The following is a 22,001-nucleotide window of genomic DNA, read 5'->3' on the forward strand; positions in this document are numbered from 1 at the left end:
CAGATGGGGAAGAGTGAGATCGAACCACCAGCCCTCTGGTTAGAGGGCAATCGCTCTGATGTCACACTCTGTTTTTTTTTTTTATCGTCTCCTTCAACCTCATCTTTTTCTTTTCTCCGATTAATTGGAAAAACAATAAAGCCACAGAAAGCATCGCCTGTAGAAAAGCTTTAAGTGCCCCCTCTTTCTTGTGTTTTCTCACTCGTCGTCTCATTCCATCATAAACGCTTTTTAAACCACTTGCCTGGAAAATTGACTTAGCATGCAAGTTCGGCTGAACAGTCAGGGCTGCTTGTTTGTTTGCATCTGCAGATGCTTTTTTGTTGTTTGTTTGGTTTCTGTCGAATATCTTTCTACTGAGATCTTTTTAAATTCCTATTTCCAACGCTATTCAACCATGCATATAAAATAAGAACAAGGTCAGTGAATACTCTTAAAATGCCACAGGAAGATCGATGATGTTTTGGTTTGATTTTACTCAACGAATAATTCAACAAGTCACAGCACTGAAAATCATTCACAGCTATAATGAATCTCCCTTCACCTGCTTTGGTAAGCAGTGAAAACATTAACATTAACATTTACCAGCACAAACTGTCCATTTAGTTAAAGGGGACATAGCATGCCCATTTTACCACAAGTTGATATGGTTCCTTGGGGTCTTAATGAAATGTCTGTAACATACTTTGGTCAAAATACCACAAGGATCATTTAAAACAGCACCCTTTTTACCCTGTATAAAACAGCCCTCCACAGAGTGACCTGTTTTGAGTGCCTGTTCCTTTAAATGCTAATGAGCCAGCTCCCCCCTCTCCCCCCATGATTTTAAACGATATAAATTACATATTTTATATGATATAAATTATCAAATATGCATCCCATACTTTGTATTCCCTTCTGTTGTCCTGGAGTTTTAATTTTCCCAATCACATAATTAAATGTCCCCTCTGCCCATCCACTACAAGCACACAAGCAGACAGACAGAGAGAAAGAGAGGGGGGGCTATGAAGACCATCATTTACCCCCGAACCCCGACATTCAACGGGTACAACAACAAGCGGAGAAAGCAGAATCGCGGGCTGACCTTATATATACAGTCTATGGGGCTGACCAGCGCGGAGAAATGCATGTCCCGTGTGAACAGCCAGGCGGCTGCGCACTTGGGAACGGCGCCTCGCTTCCTCCGGTGTAAACCCGGCATAACGGGTGTGGGGGGACGGGGGGGGAATGAGGTGGGCCAAGGCCATGTAGGGAGACTTCCAGTGCCTTGTTACGACACAAAACCCAGGAAGCTCAATCGAGTCACTCAAGCATGACGTTTCTGACTTAGAGGAACCATAACAAAACGCGCGAGTGTTTTTTTCCCAGAGTTGTTGGGTTGGTAGACATGCCAGATACCCACATTAACGTGTAGAAGCACTAACAAAGTGGAATTTGCATGCAATGTCCCCTTTAAAAATTTGATAAATCGGTGTAATTAAATAACATTTACTATTGATTAGGCTTCATCCTATTTTTCTGTCTTTTGTCTATTATTTTCCTCCAGGTGCCTGAGACTTCCTGGTTTAAGACGATGAGCGAAGAGACCAGGCTCTGACTGATCTGAGGCCACAAGAAGGCGACGTCCTGACTGAACTGTCTGCAGGCCCACACATAACAAACTGATGAATGTTTCTGAGCAGCAGTCAGACATGTGCCATCACTGGAATCACCTATTTCTTGGAAGTTTTGGAGCTAGCTAATTCTTGGACTGTCTCTTAACACTGGGATACCACATGGCTGCAGCAGCAACATGACACTGGGATAGTGTCCAACGCAACATATGATTCCATGTCCTACTAAATCTTGTCTGCATTGGGGCCTTATGTCTCAGATCACTCTGCCATGTTGTTAATAAAATAATAATAGTTCTGGGACCAACAAAGCTGATGAAAACATTTTAGTACTTGTCATGCATGGAACCTGGGTACACATAGAACAAGCTGATTTCTCAGACTCTATCTTCCTGATTGAGCCCATGATTCCTGCAGAAGTTGGGTATCAACCAACCCGATGTTCCTAACAGAGATCTAACAGCAGCTCATATTGCCCACACAGTCGTTGCTATGAGTGCATAACCCCGCCGCGCCTGCATTGTCGTGGCTGGCCGTCGCAGGACGGTCACCTTCCTCGGCCATGCCCCGGCTGATGTTGGGCCGGACTCTGGAGCGCATCTGTAAAGGCGTCCTGCTGCTCTGCTTGCTCCACTTCCTCATCATGATGATCCTGTACTTCGACGTCTACACGCAGCGCTTCGACATCTTCAGCCGCTTCAACAATGGACGCAACGGATCCAGGAATAACATCAGCGGAGCAGCAGGGAGTGGACATCATTATTACTATTACAACCTCTCCAGGCCGAATGCAACGTTAGCCAGCTACCTGGCCACAGGCGAGCAGCTGATGCCGAGCGCGCAGCCGGAGACCAATCAGACGCCTTCGCCCAAGCCGCTGCCGCCGTGCCCCGAGAACCCACCCGGCCTCGGTGAGTAATAATCTCATAGAGTACTCCTCCACTTCCGCTACCATGTACAAGTGCTTTTAATAGTGAGTTTGTTCTGAATGTGATCATCACAAGAATTATGTTATAACAACACAGGTACTCATAAGTCATAAAGTTGGTAGATGATAACATGTTAGTCCTGTAAACTATAAGTTGAACAGTTTCACTACATGAGCAAGTCGTCTCCCGGTTTTCAGGCGAGCAGGTTGTGTCGGTCCTGCAGTGAATTTAACAGTCGCATCCATCAGGGTGACGGCCGGAAAAAACGCTCAGTCTGTGCTGAAACTGATTATTGAAGTGGACATCTGTGCTCTACTTGAAGCGTGTGGCACTGACGGCCCTCAGACATATGGGATAACAATTTAATATTCTTACGACAGGCTTGCAGGTGGTTCAGGTCTTTTATTGTTGTAACTCATCTTTCACATGGAGTCATACAAATTAGGAAGCTGCAGTCGCGTTGTAGTTTTTGTAACTTTGAAAACATGGCCTTTTTTTTAATCTTGCCTGCACCTGTGATACCTTTTTCTGTATCCAAATGGAAACAGGGAGGGTTTTCTCCTTGGTTATCTACCTTCCATTCTCAGCTGTAAATTCCTGGTATACTTCATTACAGCCCTTAAAGTCATATACAAGTATTTGATGTGCGTGAATGAACTTGAGATGAGTTTTTTTTCTGTCTTAATCACTTTCTGTCCTGCTGAATCACCTCATCCAATGTCCTCTTGGCTTTATTTGTTTATCCCGTCGGCTCGTTGTATTTGTTTTTACAGCGTATTGTACGGCCGATAACGTAAACCAGGAGGATTTGCACATCATTGATTAGTGTAATGAATAGGCTAGATGAGACCCTGATCTCAGCTCGATGCTAGAGGCTACTATTTTATATGCAGGGAATAAATGCATCTCCAGTCTTTTTCCAATTAAGGGGAGAGGAAATGTAGCCATAATTTAGTTGTTTCCGCCCCCCCCGGTTCTGCCCGCAACATAAAACGGATTTAATGTCAACGATTTACACGGCAGTGTTTCAGCCTTATGGACTCACAGCGGAGCTATTAGCAGAGATTCATGCGGCCGGACCAGTAAGCACACGTTTACGGGAACACACGCACACAGAAGCACAGGTACACACCAAAGCTTCTGGAAGATTTCTATTGTTTTAACTTCTGAAGAGAAGGCAAGATATAAATTCACTGGTTTACTCTTTGTAATCATCTGCATTGAAAGTATGAGCCAACGCAGCACTTGGAAAAATGCCTCACTTAAATGTAAGGCAGAATTTAAGCAAGGAAAAATGGAAGCAGTTTTTGCAGCTGTGAGAATTGATACTTGCTTTTAGATACTTGACTTTTTTGCAGCAATTTTTCCCATAAATTTCTGTAATTATCTCTGTGTATTCATATAATAAGTTTATGAACCAGAACTACTAATGCACCGCGGCACTGTGCAGGGTCTGGACAGGGTATATTCATCAGTGAAAAGCTTTTGAAATAACTAGCAGTGACACTGAACACGCACACACACACACACACACACACACACACACACACACACACATGCATCAAATATGATCGCAGTATAAGTCACATACTCGGGTCATTAATACCTCTGGGAAAAAGGTATATCAGTACAATGTGCTATGTAGACGTGAGTGTGCACTTATGAACACACACATACCTCATTATCATCAGTATCCATCCACCCAACAAATCAGAGGTTGATTGAGTCACACTAAGCCTGGGGTTTGCTAAATCTATAATTACACAGTGGACACACACACACACACACACACACACACACACACGATCTCCCTCTTTGCTCTCTGTCATGAATACTCCCTCATAATGGTTGCACAGAAAGGAGGAACTAACTGCTATCATTATTTCACATTAGCTAAAGTACAGGCCTGATCTGCTTCCTGTTTGTCTCAGCATTGTTATACCAGTCTACTCATCCTGAAACCAGTGAGGCAAAAAGAAATGTCATTTGGCATTAATTTAATGAATAGAGAAAGTATTTAGTTGATTTTAGTCGGTAAAGGACTAAAATGTACAAATCACATTTGTTCAAATATAGAAAACTAAGTATGAAAAAGTTTCTAAGGGTAAATAAAAAATAAAAAGTCCAGTTTCCTCTTTAATTAGTAACAGATTATATTCTTCTTTCCAGAAAACATGCAAAGAAATTACAAGGAAATTTACAGCAAGCATTACTGCATTCCCACCATCCAGGAATCTCTCAGTACTGTATTAGCATGATGCGTATTGAGATATATATATACGCACAGATGATAGAGTCTAATTCTCTCTTCCTTCAGTCGTTAATCGTGAATATGTTTGTCATTCCAACATAGCCCACTGTATTAAAACCGTGTGGTTGTTAATGTAACAGATTCACATTTCAGCAGAGACTTTTGCTGATGAAATGAAAACATGTTTCTCATTTTCTCCCACCTGTTCCATCTGTAAATGAGCTCTACAAACTTAATCCCGTGCGAGCGGCACATTGTGGCAGTGTCAACATTTTTCTCTTTACTGATTGCTTTTCTCATTTGATAATGAGGTTTGTAACGTGCTGTGAAATCGGGAGTCGGGAGATAAAGCCGTCAGGTTGATTTGTCTGAAGCCGGGGTGCGCTGATTCCATTATTTGGTCGGGAATTGGCTGTCACTGGCTGCTCTGGATTTGGCATTCATACCAGGCACAGGTGTACTCTTGTAGCTTATCTCAGCCTTTTTCTGTGTGATGGAGTGGCTGCCTGGGGCCTGTAATGAGCAGCAAGACAGAGAGAGGAAGACTGAGCGAGTCTGTTTTTCAGTCACAGGTGCAGAGAAAGAGGGGGAGAGAGAGAGAGAGAGAGAGAGAGAGAGAGAGAGAGAGATCTCATGGATGGTGGTATGATGGTTGGTAAGAAGTGAGAACGACGGAGGCAGGATGGAGTGAAGGAAGTAACAGCAGGTGGAGAGGTGAGGGGGTGTGGGAGAAAAAGAGAGGGACCTTGAATGGAGGCACACACACAACACACACACACACACACACACACACACACACACACACGCATGCATATAGGAAGACAGAGAAAAGGGAGGAAGCCCTTGGCTTTCCCAGAACACCAGCTGACAGGTGCTGCCTGTATGAGTGGCTACCGTCCACAGTTTATATCCTGGCTGCATGTGTTGGTGTTAGTGACATGTGAGACATACAAATCAGCCGCTCATCAAAAAAACTGTGACCGAGGTATTGACAAATGTTGGCAGAAGCAATGATCTTATTTGTCATTTAAACTCGGTGTTGCTTCTAGTTCACAGTGGACGATGAGACCAACTTTAATGTTTGGTTCTGGTGTGTGTGTGTGTGTGTGTGTGTGTGTGTGTGTGTGTGTGTGTGTGTGTGTGTGGTCTTCTGAAGCTTGAACCCTGTTATTTATTCTTGCCTCCCACACAAATCACCACGCACACACACTCAGTGGGTGTTTTAAAAGCTATTTTACAGGCCTGGTTTTAATTGGAATCTCTACAGGGTTTGATTCCCCAATCAAATGTAATTAGCAAGAATTAACTGTCTTCTTACATTGTGTTAAAGTGCAGATGCCTGGTGTAGAGCAGGATGCACCTGAGCCTCATCCAGACAGGCACGGAGATAATGACTGAACAGAAGTGTTTCACAGTTAGTCTCTGCATCATATGTGTGGCATGTCGTAGTGCACACTCTTTATGTTCAATCCTGACGTCTAATTCCATGCACATCCTATATTAACTGTAAATCCTGAAATGTTTGCTCTTGGGAGTCATGTTGTCAGAGGATGGAACTCAAACGCTGCACACTTCATCTTTGTTTAATTACTTTCTTTGTCTTGACATTGTCATTTTCATGCTCCTCTTTTCTCCAACGCTCTACTTCAGCCTCTGTCCCTGCAGGATAGAATTTCATAGACTGCCGTCACCCAACCAATTCACTTTTCAAATAAGTTCTTGAGTTTCTTATCCTTGTCGTGAACCAGCTGGAAACTGTAATTCCTTCAGTGTGACGTCCGCGGTGAGTTACCTTCCCCATATGTAAGAAACGAACAGCGGCTCAATATTGAAATGCTGCCGTATCACAAAGCAGCTCATCTATCAAGTGGTGTGAGATCGTCTGAGATCTCACTCCAGAGATCTCGTCTTTGCTGCTTCTGCCTCTTTCATTCAATCATTGTCAAAAGAGTGCAGCATCTCTGTGGTTTGGAACAAAGGTATGATTAACTGAGAGCTTTGCTTCATACTGTCGATGTTGCTTTAAACCTTCCCTTATAATTTATGTCATTAGACTTGTATCCGTTACTCTTATGTACACATACTAATGTGAACGATGATAGAATACAGTGAATATATTCCAGACACTAGAGGAAGGAGTTGGATCAGAGGGGTGATTGTCACTTTCTCCTCCTTGGGAATCGGTGAGACTGGTCTACGACATGTGGGCTTGGTTCTAAGGCTGGAAAACACTGAGCCTCTGACAAAAACTGGATTAATACACAATCCTGTGACTTTCAAATTGTTGAACTAACATAGACTCTGGTGAGATATATATTTATAGACTCCTACATTCAGGAATCAGCTGGGATTATTTGAGAGGTGAAAGGTGTGTAAACCTTCACTGAAGCTTTCCTGTGAAGACGGTCGTGCCCACAGGGTAAAGGTAGTTGTTTGTGGTTTTAAATTATTACTTCCACCAAGAAGGTTATGTCTTTGTTTGTTTGTCAGTAAGAATATGCAAAAACAACAAAATCAGTTTCCACAAAACTTTGGAGGAATGGGACATGGGTCAAGAAAGCACTTTGGCATTGATCTTGGGGGTCAGATCGAAGATTTTTTTATAGGGTGTTTTTTTTTACATTGTCCCAGGGAATTATTAATGGACCCTAATTTAAAAAAAACAAAACATATTTAGAGGACTGATATCTATGACTTTGTGCAATTTGGTGCAGTTCAATTGAATATAAGGGACTCTTGGGCCTTGGTGGAGGATTGCTCTCTTTCACGTGCCGATATATGGACATGCTTGTAACCGTGGTCACCAAATGATTTTCGTGCACAGTATGCGTCTCTCATACACATTAAGACATCACTTTGCAGACAGGTCAGAAATGTCCGTGAAACCCCTGTGGTGCCAAATTCATGAATGTAGCTTTGCTTTTGGATTCCTGCAGAAATCACATAATATCCTGTGGTTGTTCTGCTTTACCTTCACATCACAGATGAAGCTGAAGAGCCGGATTTGAACTGAACCGAACTGAAAGCCACATTTTCAAGCTGGATGCATCTGGTTGTTTAGTCTGCACCAGAGTTTGAATATCATCTCTGACAGCAGCGTGAATAAAACAAATGCACCAGACATGAGTGTGAAAAACACCCTTAATGTGTTGTTTTCATGATAAAAACAAGAATCACCTGACGCCCTTAGATGCTTCTAATATTCTTTAATAGTGTTATGTTATAAAAAGAAAGTTGTCCAAAGGCATGTTCACTTTTTTATTTGATAAACTGAAACTACTCATATATTGTGTATTTGAGTCTTATTTCCAGAAACTGCTGTTGGTACAGTACATCCATATCTTCCTGTGCAGCACATAATATACCAGTGTTTACCAGTTTCTGCTCAGAGTTAACCAGTGAATCACGCTTGGGATGAATTAATTCACGTAGACTATTTAGAAAAATAACCTGGAGACGAACAGAAGTGTAGTAGCTCGGGATTCATGTGTCGTGCGAGAGGTTTCCCACCTATCACTGTGTTTATTAGCCGGGAAATAACATCAGCCCAGTGAGAAAGGAAAACGGCCTCTTTTCCTCACAGCTCTCAATCAAGCCAATAAACAAGGCCGTTCCCTTCGCCTTGCACTCCCACACAGCGAGGAAACCAATGCAGCCATGACTGCTGAGGCAAAGGGCTCTTGACAACATAATGGCTGCCATAACTTCATTAAAATAGCCCTGCTTCCTTTATTCATTGACGTTCGCTTGTTTCTACAGGCTGTGCTGTGTGTGAGAGTTTCCATCCACGAGTTTGTCCGTTCATCAGTCTCTCAAGATATCTGGCTATTACGTGTTTGTTTGTATTATCCGTCTTTCTTCTAGATTTATTTGCTAATCGTCGTCCTCTCCACTCTGAATATAAACAAGAGATTGTGCAGCGTCAGCGACGTCTGTGCTCTCACACAGCGAAATATGAGCTGCGACTCAGCATCAGTGCGTCGCTGTGCGTCTCGTCTGGAGCAGTCGTCCCAGCGACTTCATCACCTTGACTGATCTCTGTGGCAGACGGCAGAATTAGTCCTTCGCAAACACTGGGGGGAGTCAGGGAATTTGATGCGGCGCTACAGAGAGAGAGTTCACCTTCAGGACTCGGAGTTTGTCCTCGAATGGGCTCAAACTGGTTGTTGTTACAGCCTAGTTTTTGTGTGTGTGTTTGGGTTTATTAACCTCCCTGCTCTGCTACAGATGAAGGTTCCCACCTGCACCAGGTTTCTTGGAGCTTGAAATCTGTTGGACAACCGTTGCGTTGAGATATTGTTGTTAACTTCCTACTGGTAGAGGTACTGTCCTCACTGCTTTGTGTTGCTTATGTTGTACATACATTCACTTTTGATCAGTTTTTCTCCGATCTTCCTTTGCCCTTCACATGTGCTGCTCCCTTTATTCCCCTGAGCATATTGTTGGGACAGTGTTCTAAGTGTGTGTGACGCGGGTCAGACTGGTCAGGCCCATGTTTCTGAGTGAACATGAGCGGAGTCTGAGAGAGCAGTAACCGAGCCGCCCGACCAAAACCCGACAGACATTCAGTTTTTTCGGGTTGTCCGTCCGTCTCATTCCTGTGAACACGATATCTCAAAAAATGCCTTGAGGAATGTCTTGAAATTTGGTACAGACATTCTCTCTCTCTCTCTCTCTGTGTGTGTGTGTGTGTGTGTGTGTGTGTGTGTGTGTGTGTGTGTGTGTGTGTGTGTGTGTGTGTGTGTGTGTGTGTGTGTGTGTGTGTGTGTGTGTGTGTGTGTGTGTGTGTGTGTGTGTGTGTGTGTGTGTGTGTGTGTGTGTGTGTGTGTGTGTGTGTGTGTGTGTGTGTGTGTGTGTGTGTGTGTGTGTGGGTCTTGAAGGAGTAATAAAATGCCTCCTCATTTCAGTTCTCTCGATGCAGAGTGACTATTAAGATGTGTGTGCTCTAACAAGCAAGCCCTTCAAATGATAAATGACACAACACACACATGCCTCTACACACCGTGGGCCTCTGTCTCTCACACACACTGTTCCTCTCTCAGATCTTAGATCTCGCTCACAAACATAAGAAAATTTGAAGATGAGATGGAGAAAAGATTCGGAGGAAAAGCAACTGCTGTGGTTTAAATTGAAAACACAACAACGCTGCAGGAAGCAAGTTAAATAAAAAGATAACATTTCTGAAAACAGAACAAAAAACAACACATTTCCATAGATAGAATCTGAATGTGAAGATAACCTGGACATGGTCTCTAACAGAGAACATATTCATACTGTACATAGTTTTTACATATATATGTATATTTGAGCTTTCTAAAATCATATTAAAATAATATAGAAAATACTGCTGCAGATGGGAAGCTGCATCCTGGCAGACAAATTCAAGTGTCGACTCATCAGCCCAGTTTATTTTGTCATGTCCGTTTCCCTCATTTTTATTGCACTTTATTGCCTTTTGAGTTTGGGATGCTCTTAACCCATTGAGACCTGAGGCGCTGTCTATAAAAGCATCCTAAAACCCAAGCATTTGAAAACAACCTCCTAAAACCCGAGGGTTTTCTGGAAAACTTAACGTTCTCTCAAGTCTTTGTTCCTCAGCCTCTGAAGCAGATACAAACATGGGATTCAAAACAACAACTGAAAGCTTTTATTGTAAACTGCTGCCACTGTTGAGTTTATTGTGTTCACTTGGACTCGAGGATAAATAGGAATTGATTTTGTTGGTCAAAGGTCAAGGTCGCTCAGAAGCAGTAAAACATGGTTCGGTCTTTTAATTTTCACAATTTCTTATAAATTTTGAAAAGGATAGAATAATAAGGTGAAAGATCAAGTACCATTCTAGTTTTAGATTTTGGATTGTTATTTGGTTTTCTGATCATTGGACCTTAAACTCCTTTACACGTTTACAGATTGTTTCCCCATAGAAATCTATATTCTGTATAAGTCTGTATTAATTCGATCGTGAGTATAAGTATAAGCGTTGAGGGAGTTCATGGATGTGTGGCCACGTCCACAGTCGTGTCGGTGTAATTTACGTGTGCATACATGTCGCGCTAACAGCGGATTAGCTTGAAATGATCAGAGGGATTTGCTGTCATCCATATGGGATAATCCCTCAACCTGGTAATGCAGTAGGTTTATCTGACCGGTCATGAGGAGAGGAGAAGGGCGCCATTGTTTGATGATTCGATCATGACCCACAGTGCAACGCAGCACGCTTCAGTACCTCAGCACTACGCCACCTTAGTTCGACTTTCTGTCATGACAAGAGAAAGTGGGCGGTTCACAGCTTGGACACAGAGAATACAAGGTGCCCAAGGTCAGGCGACTGTCTTCGAGCACAAGGACACATGCAGAGAGGAGTCTGGTGTTGTTTTGTTTAATTTTTATTGCTGATATCGACATTTGAGTCTGAAATATAGCGAAATAAATATATAGATATTGATTCAAACATTCGATCGATTTTAAGTGGGTCATATTTTGCTCTGTGCTGTGGCTCCGCATGATTATGTGTGAACTGTGTATCTGCACTGCAATGTGAGATGATAGTGTCTGTATTTGAATTGCACGTGATCTCATTATCTATCGTGGAACATCTCTTTTCTAATGTTTTAACAATGTTTTCAAGTGTTTTCAAAGCCACTCGATCGCCCCCTGATGTACAGGTCATAAAACCCACCTCCTCCATGTTAGTGAATGGGACATTTTTTTCTGAAATATGGTTTCTGTCACTAAGGGTTTTCTTTATCTCATTGATGTTTGTCCATGTCTATTTTTTTCTGGTAATTTTGGTTTTATTTGATGCCAAAACTGCAGAGACTACAGTCTTTCGTCCATACTGAAATATCTCAACAACTAACTGAAAAAGACCTAGGGCCGCGTTTGCACGACAAGAGGCTCAACTTCTCTCCAGGTCACGTGTATAATACAATGAAAATAAAGTTGAATCTAATCTAATACTGTATAATATAATCTAATGACGTTTCCAGTATAAACTGTTAATAACTAGCTGCTAATAATCAAATGTCAGTATTCTAACTATGTCACCTACGAATATGAGCATGGTAAACATTATACCTGCTCACCAGTAGTGTCTTTGTGAGCATGGCAGCATTGCGGAGTACAGCCTCACAGAGCAGCCGTAGAGTTGTATCATCATTAAAACCCTTCAGGTTTGTTTAATGCTTTGACATATGAATATGAAATACTCCAAAGTGTAGCTACAGGCATTGTGTGATTGATGACAAATATCAGGCGTGAAGCAGTTGTATATGCCTCTGCCTCACGGAGGATATTACAAAACACACGTTCGCATATATTCATGACCTCAACCTGGTTTGATCAACGTGATCTGAGGGAGCAGGCGCAGCACCAGAGCACCAGCAGGGGATAAGGGAGCAGTTTCCAAAGTCAAACCTCGTGTTCAGATCAATCTCGTCACGTTGCTGAATCCCTCGCGCACTCCTGTAGTCACTGTCGTTACAGGAGAGACGATGAATCCACGAGTGGGCTGGCGTTTTGTCATATTTTGTCGTAAGTGGGTGGATCCTGGTGCTTTCGACGAGGGATCCGCTGCGTCTTGAAACGAGCGCTCAAGGCGGAGTCTGTGCACATCTTCACTCGCTGTGCGGAGGGTTGCTGCTGTATTATGCATTCGCTGTTCCAATGTAAGGTCCCACAGAAACAACTGCCTGGATGAGTTTCAAGGAAGAAATCTCTGTCAGTGGTAAAGAACTGCAGTGCACTAGTTATGTAAGCTTGAATAGGCATGAAAAGTTGACCAATATTTCTATCTGTAGGTCTATAATATGATAGAGATCTAAGTCTGTGAGGCGGTTACATCATCGCATTAAAGACCTTTTTTACAAAGGAATGAGGTTGGACAGAGCAAAGCAGACTCGGGGGATGTGGGTGTTGGTGTAAACAGGTGGGTTTCTTTCTTTAACAAGATGGATTCTTTATCTAAAAGCTTCACAGATGTCATAACAGCTGAAACATGCTTAAGAAGAAGTTTTTTTTCTTTCTATTCAGCATGTACTTTAAAGTCCTTAGTATAAAAGCAGTGAAAAGCAAAAGCAGAACATTCACATATTGGCTGAATTGTTAGCTGTTTGGATTTGTTGACAAAATGTAAACTTCTTAAGTTGATGTTGGCTTAGCCTTTTTGACCATTAATAAGAAATGAGGGGAATTATTGGTGCAGGTCAAGAACTCCAGAACGTTTTTGAAAAATTGGGCCCAGACATTTTCAAGACTTTGCGTTTCACATATGAAGAACGCAGCAGGAGATTGTCCGTGTCAGATGTGTTAACAACAACAGGAAAATGTCTGTTTCGCATCCATCACGTGTTAATAACGTGATCAACAAACCCACTAACATATATTGTGTTTTATTTTTGAGTGTAACGTTTTAATTCTCCTCCTTTTCTATGATCAAATTATCTTTCTCTTGTTTTAATCGCTGTTATTCTATTTAAATGTTTTCTTTAGTAAGCATTTTGTAGCTTTGTTCAGAAAAGTGCTGTGAAAATACAGTTAACTATTAATCTAGCTAATTAACTTCCCTACTGTGTTGCATCCTGTTATCTCATCCATTTAAGTCGTATCTGTTGTATCTGTACATGTTTGATAATACAAGTGTCTTGCAGACTGAATCGCATCCTTTTAATTTGACAGGTTGTAATTTTCTATCTTCCTCATTCTCGGTCACATCATGCTTGTCTTCTCCATAATGCACAACTGCACCGTGTCCTGCCCCCTTATGTGAAAGTGTGAACACCCAGCACATGAATAGTTAAACCTTTTGGCGAGCCCGGCAATTCAACAAATTACCATCACAATTTAATAATGCATGCCGGAGCACAGATGAATGGCTGCCGTGGACCTTCATGCCTGACCGATTAGCATTGTAAGAGATTTGATGTGGATTAGTTAAAAGGATTATTACTAGTTGTGGTTTCACCAGTGGACTACAAATAAGGGGTTTGGGTATATTTGGAATGTGAGTGAATGGGATGAACCTGGAGAATTCACATTTGAATAGAAATGTCACATCTATTTCTGTCAACTGTGGTGTGATGTTTCATTTTGCTTTTACCGCCTACTGCAAAAAACGCCGCTCTCTTAAATTCCCTCTGGACATTTACTACCTTCTCTTCTAATTTCGTTAAACATGTCTCTAAAATGAACTATAAAGTGGTTTGAATAGGTCTTATGAGGCGACTCAAATCTGTCGGCTGTTATTCGCTCAATTGGCCGTTCTGTACAGACATCCCCTCACTTCCTGTAGCGCCACCATGAGGTTGACCTCTGTGGTGAGTGAAATGTGTCTTTGTTGTTCTGTTTGTGTTCCTCCCTTCATTGTCCAACACTTTTATGTCCAAATATCTGCACAACAAGAGACATTCCCAGCAGCCTCAGCTGTATTTTGTGTTTAGCATTGATTTGATTCGAGTGTCTCGCTGCTAGCATCCCTGCAGACTCTTCTGGAACTTTTGCTTTTGTTTTTGTAGTTATGACTTTCAGTCCAAACGAGATCGCAGTTTTGCATATAGTCATAAAATGAGAAACAAACCCCCAGGTTAGTTAAACTCATTTGGGCACAGCTACTCGCCAAACAGTTTGGAACATTCATTACAGTTTACAGCCCCTGCAGCAAGTTTAAAGTACGATACTCGCACTTGTTGTGCTCTGAGGTCACTTTTGGTTTCTCCTTCAAATAATGTTGAGACTAAGATGTTGTCTGGTTTATCTGATTAATTGTCTTACTACTTGTTTTATTGGCCTCTATGAATTAACCCTCTGAGAAAAATTGTGTACTTTGACTTTTTTGTTTGCTCCATGCCCCATCCACTAACATTAAGAAGGTGGGATTTATGACCTATTCTGCATTTAGCCACCAGGTGGTGATCAAGACACTTTGGCTTCACTACTACTACAAATATCAAATTTATTTAAAGCGTACTTTGATATTTTTATTTTGTCAATGTCCCATCTACTAACATGGAGAGGGCATGCTGGTAAATGAGTTATGTAGATGTGTTATGTGGCTGGCTATACTGAAGTCAGCCACTAGGGGTGATCCTGATGTTTTGGCTTCACTTTTAAGGACCTTCCATTGTGTTACCATAATTGCAATGATCACCTGTATGACAAAAGTAATAAATTGGCATATTTCAAAGTTATTCTCACTGTAGAAATATCAATGGATACTGTTGAAAATATAAAAGTTAAAAGTTGTAAAAACAAATACTGTTGTTCCCACTTTTTATGACTCGACCATTTGTAAATGTGGTGCAGCCATATTTAGTCTTGAGCTGCACTGAGCCTACACAATAACCGGACCTGATATATGAGATCAGATAATACATTATATCTTTTGGTGCTTCATGTTTCATGTGAGGTGCGAGGAAGACTTCCAGGTTAATAATGGGCGATGGAGGAGAAAGAGACAGAACAAATGAGAACGGGGAGCAGAAAATGAGCGGGGAAATGAAAAGATAAGTAGAGGGAGGGCTGGAAGAGAAAGATGAGCTGATGATGAAGAGATTAAAGATAAATAGAGGAGTTGGTGTGGAGGACGAGAAGGGTGGGGGTGGTGAGAAGAAGGCGGAAAAGATGAAGAATCGGGGTGGATTGAAGAAGAAGAGTTTAGTATGCCAGAGGCAGCGGCGTTGGGGAGAAGCCACATCCTCTCTGGGGTGAATAGATCCATTTAGAGGGTTCGGTGGACACACACACACACACACACACACACACACACACACACACACACATAGTGAGGATATTACATACTAAAATTTGCATACTCCATCCTGTATGGAGAAGAATCTTTGACATCACAATAAGAACAAAATTTAACATATAGACACAAATTTGAGTGGATAGAATTGATTTCGCAGCTCATCTAATCTTCTTGAGTTTCTAGTTTAAAAGTTTCGGTTACATTTTCCCATGCTTTGGACTACTTCAGTATTTTACCTGTTATGCCATTTGATGAATCATCTTAATAGAGCTGTCTAATGCATTAGCTAACACCTCTATTCAGGCTTTTAGGTGACTCATAGAAATGTCCACGTGAGGGGGAAGAGTGTGAAAGTTGATTTATTTCACATTTTTCACATTTATTTTCACATTATTCCGAGTCGGAGGACATAGTTTGGTGCGTCATCTCCACGGTTTGAGGGTTTGAAACGCACTCAACAGGTCAACAGACGTCTGGTAAATTAGTTGAATAGCAGACAAAGGGGTTGCAAGAGTCCAAAAAACCAAGATGCAGGCGCTGAACAAAATTTCAAACTCGAGGCTTCAAAACAGCTGCTCATGAACCAATGGGCGACGTCAAGGTGGGTCGCCTCTTGCCCTTAATTCAGTTAAGTCACCAGCAATAAGTTGGAAAGATAAACGTGGAAAAGGAAGGAAACAGGAGCTGGACTTGTTCTGTTTTCAAATTCTTGTTAGTAATAGGTTTCATTTAGAGTTTGAGTGGTCGTCAAGGCTAGAAAAGCTCTATATAAATACAGACAATTTACTATATACATTGGTTCTGATTCTTTTAATCAATTGCAGTTTTTGCATTAAGAACATAAACCAAAATACACCTATTACCTATATTTCTAGCAGTTGAAGGCCAGACGATTCATTTGTCTTTAAAGGCTAGATTCGGTTGCTCTTTTACTCTAGTACATGAGTATTATCTAATTCGATGTATTTGTACTGTGTCTGTGTCATTGTAATCTTATATGAGGTCATCATGTCTCGAGTCGGGACCTAACTCAGGCTGCGTCCGATCAATGTTCATTCTAATCAGGTCAGGTTGGAGTTTATTGCAGCGGGCCTCAGGTACGAGCTGTAAAATGCAGAAGATGACTATTCAGTTTTCTTTTTCAAACCGATTACAATTTGCTGGTGTACTTTAGCGATGACTGATAGCCCAGCTGATCCTGGGGGATATGTCATCAGCTCTGATCCTGCAGCGTGTCAATCATGTCAGAAGCAGAATGTGTTATTTTCTGAGGTGAAGCCAATGAAATCTATTACATCAATTCTTAAAAGTTATTGATCCTCGTTTTGACAGTGGCTGGTTTTTGAGTGGTCACACATCAGGTTGCTTTGTCGCGTCAAATCCATTTTCTTACTCTTGCAAAGAACTTTGAAGTGAGTCAATTTAGAAATTTAGATTTCTTGAGATGGTTATTCGTCACTTGTTGAAACCAGCAGAAATAATGTTTACTCAAAAATAGCTTCTGATTAATTTTCTGTTGTTGATTGATTGGTCAATTAATCCACTAATCATTTCTGCATTGATGAGACGATCAGTCTGCTGGATTGATATCAACTCTGTAACTGACCTTTTTAAAGATGTTTGCATATTATCCATGCGTCCACTTTAAATACAGTTTCTCTGTCAGTGTCATAAAAAAAAAAATCTGTATTTCTGCCATCAGTACCATTTTTTTCCGAGCTGCTGACTCAGTTCCTAGTGTCACAGCGATCCCCTGACCTCATGTTGCTGCATCCGCAAATACGCTGAGTCAAGGTAACGGCTGGAACTGTTTTCCGGAGAGAAAACCGTCGGATTGGTGCATTCATAGTCAGAAGCAGTTTTAGCATTTTTTCACTCTGCTGGAGGAGTGTGTTGCATATTGTATGAATTTATGTGTCGGTGTAAAAGCAAACGACGCAGCGGCAGTAAGGGGGCGATACCACAGATTGACAATAAATGGTTATGTCGTGATGATAAAACTGACAAACAGTGAGTTGCATAAAGTTAATGACACATTTTATTCCTTCATTTGAAATTGCACCGCTCAGTTAAAGTGCATGTTTTCATTTAAAGAATGATATTTTCCCCTTTCTTCTTATTCACAGCCCCTCACTCACTGACGGACAAATGTATTTAGATGAGAGGGAAATTATAGGCGCAGGTAGAAGTTATTAAAATGTATGAAAAACTCTGGCTGTGCAGTGACGTGCAAACAGCCGATAAACACCACTTCCCTCCTCATACCTCTGCTTATCTCTCAATTTCCTCCTCCAGCCGCAGTTTCTTCATCAGGCTTCATCTGCGACTCCCTGTGGTGCTAAATTATTGTTGGGGAGTGATTAGTTGAGGTAATGTTAAATACGTCAGGCTGAGATTCATCGCACTTGCTCCCAGGCTCCGTGCTGCTGGAAGAAGACACGTTAAAGGTCCATGTGCCGTGGACGAAATTGCCGTTCATTTAAGAAATATTAATCTTATATTTAATGTCTAATGAGTGAGGCCATTAATTAAACTGTCATCTTTATCGCCAACGTGATGACACGTGTCAGGGATGGACTCATTCAGGTCAATAGTTAACTGATTGATCAAACTTATTGTACGTTTGCTTTGCAGTAATGACTCATCATAATGTAAGGAGATTAGTAACGCTGTAAAGATTAATCAAATGCATATTAAAAAGTATTAAAATAGACAGAGAGAGAGTCAGAGATTTGGCTACGTTGATACATAGGAAGAGGTCCGTCTCATATTCTGCACAAAGAAATATATACGCCTGGAGAGAAAAAATAACCTTTATTGCGTCTCTTTCTTTCAACAAAGGCAAAATGCTCCTCAACAATATCCCCCCAAAAAGATTCATATTGTGCATCCGTGAACATCAGTTTCTGTGGTGAAAGTAGCCCAGGTGACCCTTTCACAGATATATCGGTATCTGCGTTTGCTGATATGAAAACGATAAAGAAAAGATGTGCATTCATGTTTACTTAAAAAGGTCATACGTCTAGAGTAGTGTACTGAAACCATCCATGTGCAGAGAATATGATGCTGCTGCAGCCAAAGAGGGTTTCGATCCAACAGCAACATGAGAGATGCTGCTCGACTGTTTCTGACTTGACTCAAACCGAAGTCAGCACCTGTGACCTGCCGCTGTTCACGTCACCTGTTCACTGTGGCTGCCACTTCTTATCCCACGCTCCCTCTCGATATTTGGAACTGTCGTGTTCTCCACAGATCCGATGTGATCTTTATTCCATGTCAAGCTTTACGTAGTCAACAGTGATCATTGTCACTGATAGAATTCTGCACAAGTGCCTTTCACTGCACAGTCTCCACAAAGCAGTACTTCATGTAAGTGCACAGTCGCTGGTTCCTCTGGAGACGAGAGGCTCATTGACCTCACTGTCAGTCAGGCAAAGACACACACACACACACACACACACGACACACAGACACAGACACACACACAAGGTTTTATGTCAGTTCACCTAAATATAGAGTAGAGGTATTTTGGTGCTGTTCAAATGCCAGACAAAAGCAAAAGCTCTGAGCACAGACCCAACTGAGACTTTTACCCTTTAACCTTGTGTGTGTGTGTGTGTGTGTTGTGTGTTGTGTGTGTGTGTGTTGTGTGTCTTTGCCTGACTAACCCTCTAACACACACACAGACTCCCTCAGACAGTAAGAAATCAATGCACTGAACAATCCAGGTAGTTCCCTTGAGTTAGTGTAGGCTGTCAGTTCAGGTGGATGTTATTTAAAGGTTCGGCCTCTTGATCATAAAACGCATCATGTTTTCCTTCATTTCTTTATTTCTTTACTTCCTTTCAGCTGCAGCTACTCTGGGACTTTTCTCCGACTTTGCACGTCAAGGTGTTCTCCATCGATTTGATTGATCGCGCCTTGACATGAAAAGAAACGCCACCACAGAAAAAGAAACAGCAGCAACATGGTCTTTTATTAACTTCGGGTGGATGTTAAAGAACCATTTCTCTCGCTGTCATCTCATCATCTCATCCTAAGATCTCCTCGCAGAGGAAATCTAAGCTGCCTTCGCCCTTTCTTCAGGCTTCGGTTCGGGAAGACGCTTTGCATCGGGAGCATTTCATCATCGTGGCATCATCTGACCGCGCTCGGTTCGAATGTGTCAGAGTCAATTAAAGCTCACAGAACCAACCAGTGATCTCGGAGATGGAATCTTTGATCAGTCGTCTGTCAGTGCGAGCAGCCGTGACGTGCACATGCTTGTGCTATGATGTTTAATGTTTCATCCACATTTAAGATACCAGTGCAGGGCATGCAAATTAATTCATGCTTTAAAGTTCTGATGTTGCTTATGTGGTGCCGTTGCCAGCTCGCAGTCCTCCGCCAGCTGTCAGAAAATAGCTAGCTAGAGGGATTGTGTCCCAACTGTCTCCTAAACCTCTTATGCCGGCTGTCCCCCTGCCGGTGGAGTTCAGTTTCCCTCCCGCTGTGCCCCGTGTCTAGTTTATTTTGTAAAGCCTTCACGTTCCCTGTGGATGATCAGCCACTGTCTCTTGACAGTAGCCTCTGACATGTGCAACATTATTTAATCTCAAATTAGCCTGCAACATGCTTGACAGCCGGGGGTTGTTTTTGTCATTTTGAAATGTTCAGCATCGGGAGCAGAGCAGCTCTGGTCTGTGCGAGGCAGCAGGTCCAGTCAGCCTGGCATTTGAGCTGATTAGAACTGATGAAGCTTAAAGCGTGCGACGTGGAAACAGCATCTACAAGTCTTTGATGACAGCAGAAATTGGACTTTAATTTAATTTCTTTTTAATTTGATGTATTTAGTGTGCAGGATATTGGAAAGGGACAAATATTTGATGAGTAATGAGGCATCAACAACCACAGAAAAATCCACAAGCAGATAGGAAACTCAAAGTGCTTAATAAGGAAACTTTGGAATGCACACTGGAAGAGCCGAGGATCGAACCAATGACCTTCTGGGTAGTGGATGACCCACTCTACCTCTTGAGCCAGTACAGAGCTGTACATCTTTAATCTTCACTTCAGTCTACAGGGTCGTCCATTCATCCTTCCTTCCTTCCGTCCATCCATCCATTATTTTTACTGCTTGTCCTTTATGGGTCGCGAGGGGGACTGAGGACAATCCCAGATGAGAGGCGGGTTAGACCTTGGACAGGTCACAGGGCTGATAAGAGACGACCATTCACACTTGTAACTCAATTTAGAGGACTTTTGTGTCAGTGACTGCAGCTTCCAGCGAGAGGGGCGTAGAAGACACTTTCAATTAATTCTGCAAATAATGAATTTCCTTGATTCAAATGTGAAATGTGTCCATCACAACTAGCCAGAACTTCAGCTGACATCTTTATATAGTTTGCTTTGTCTTACAAAAACCCATAGTTTCCCGGTCTACTGACATCAACCATATACACAAAGGAAAAACTGCAAATATTTGGCATTTTGCTTATAAGGTTAACTTGGCTCAGCCTTTCAGAAATAGGGTGAGGAGCTCAGATACCCTGCTGGAGCTGCTGGAGTAGAGCCGCTGCTTCTTCATGTCAAGTGATGGGTGAGGAGGACATCCAGGCACATCCCACTGGTCGAACGCCTCGAGGGGGTCGACCCAGAACACGCTGGAGAAATCATATATATTTCATTTGGCCTGGAGATGCCTCAGGATGCTGCAGGAGCTCGGAGCTGGAAAAGGTTGCTGTGGAAACGGACCACTGGACTAGTTTGCTTGACCTGCTGCTTCTGCAACCCGACCGCAGATAAGCGAGACAAAGTGTGTAAAAGGTTGTGAGATTAAATATGAAGGTTTGTGTTCACTGTGGCCTCGAAAGGTTTGGGGCTCCCTGGAAGTGGCCCACTTTCTCTGGTGTGTAATCCAGCCTGGGTTCTCTCACATCATGCTTGGATCACGGAAGGATTAAGGGTCTGCTGTTGTTACCTGGACAATGAGGAGGCAGGGACGTTTGTGTTGTTCCTCACATCATCCCTCCACAGACAGCGGAGCTCATTGATTAATACCCTTTATTTAAATATATATATTTAAACGCTGCCGATGCACTGGGCATCTGTTAAACCAAGCAAATTTAAAGGATTTGTTAGCACCCTCCAGGCATCCCGTCTCTTTTCATGAGCCCATTGAAATTCAGCTGACTGATGGGTGAGATGAGTGTGTGTGGGTCAGAGGAATAAAGTGAGGAAACAGCTTTTGTAAGCGCTCCATCAGAGATCTCGAGGACTAACGGTTTAATCCTCGTGGTTCTTCATATTCCACCATCTTTGGTGTTTAATAATTGCATTTGAACAACAATTTCTTCTTGAAGGACTTCAAAACATCTAAAACTGTGGACTCATCATTTTATCTGAGAAAGCGGTTCTAATAAAAGTGACCTGGAATTCACAAACAAAATAACTGTCAGAAAATATGAGATTTTCATACGTTGCTT

At 42.1% G+C, this 22,001-nt stretch overlaps 1 protein-coding gene across 1 annotated transcript in view; it reads left to right on the plus strand.

The window, feature by feature from the left end:
- b4galt2 (UDP-Gal:betaGlcNAc beta 1,4- galactosyltransferase, polypeptide 2) overlaps positions 1-22,001 on the plus strand; it is a 123,256-nt gene that overhangs the window by 14,764 nt on the left and 86,491 nt on the right. Inside the window, exon 2 of the mRNA XM_035171581.2 lies at positions 1,547-2,524. Within this exon, the coding sequence (XP_035027472.1) occupies positions 2,176-2,524 (349 nt within the window). The 5' untranslated portion in view covers positions 1,547-2,175. The remainder of the gene's footprint in view (positions 1-1,546; positions 2,525-22,001) is intronic.

The sequence above is a fragment of the Hippoglossus stenolepis genome, chromosome 11 (assembly GCF_022539355.2).
Source record: "Hippoglossus stenolepis isolate QCI-W04-F060 chromosome 11, HSTE1.2, whole genome shotgun sequence".
In the NCBI taxonomy this organism is placed as follows: Eukaryota; Metazoa; Chordata; class Actinopteri; order Pleuronectiformes; family Pleuronectidae; genus Hippoglossus; species Hippoglossus stenolepis.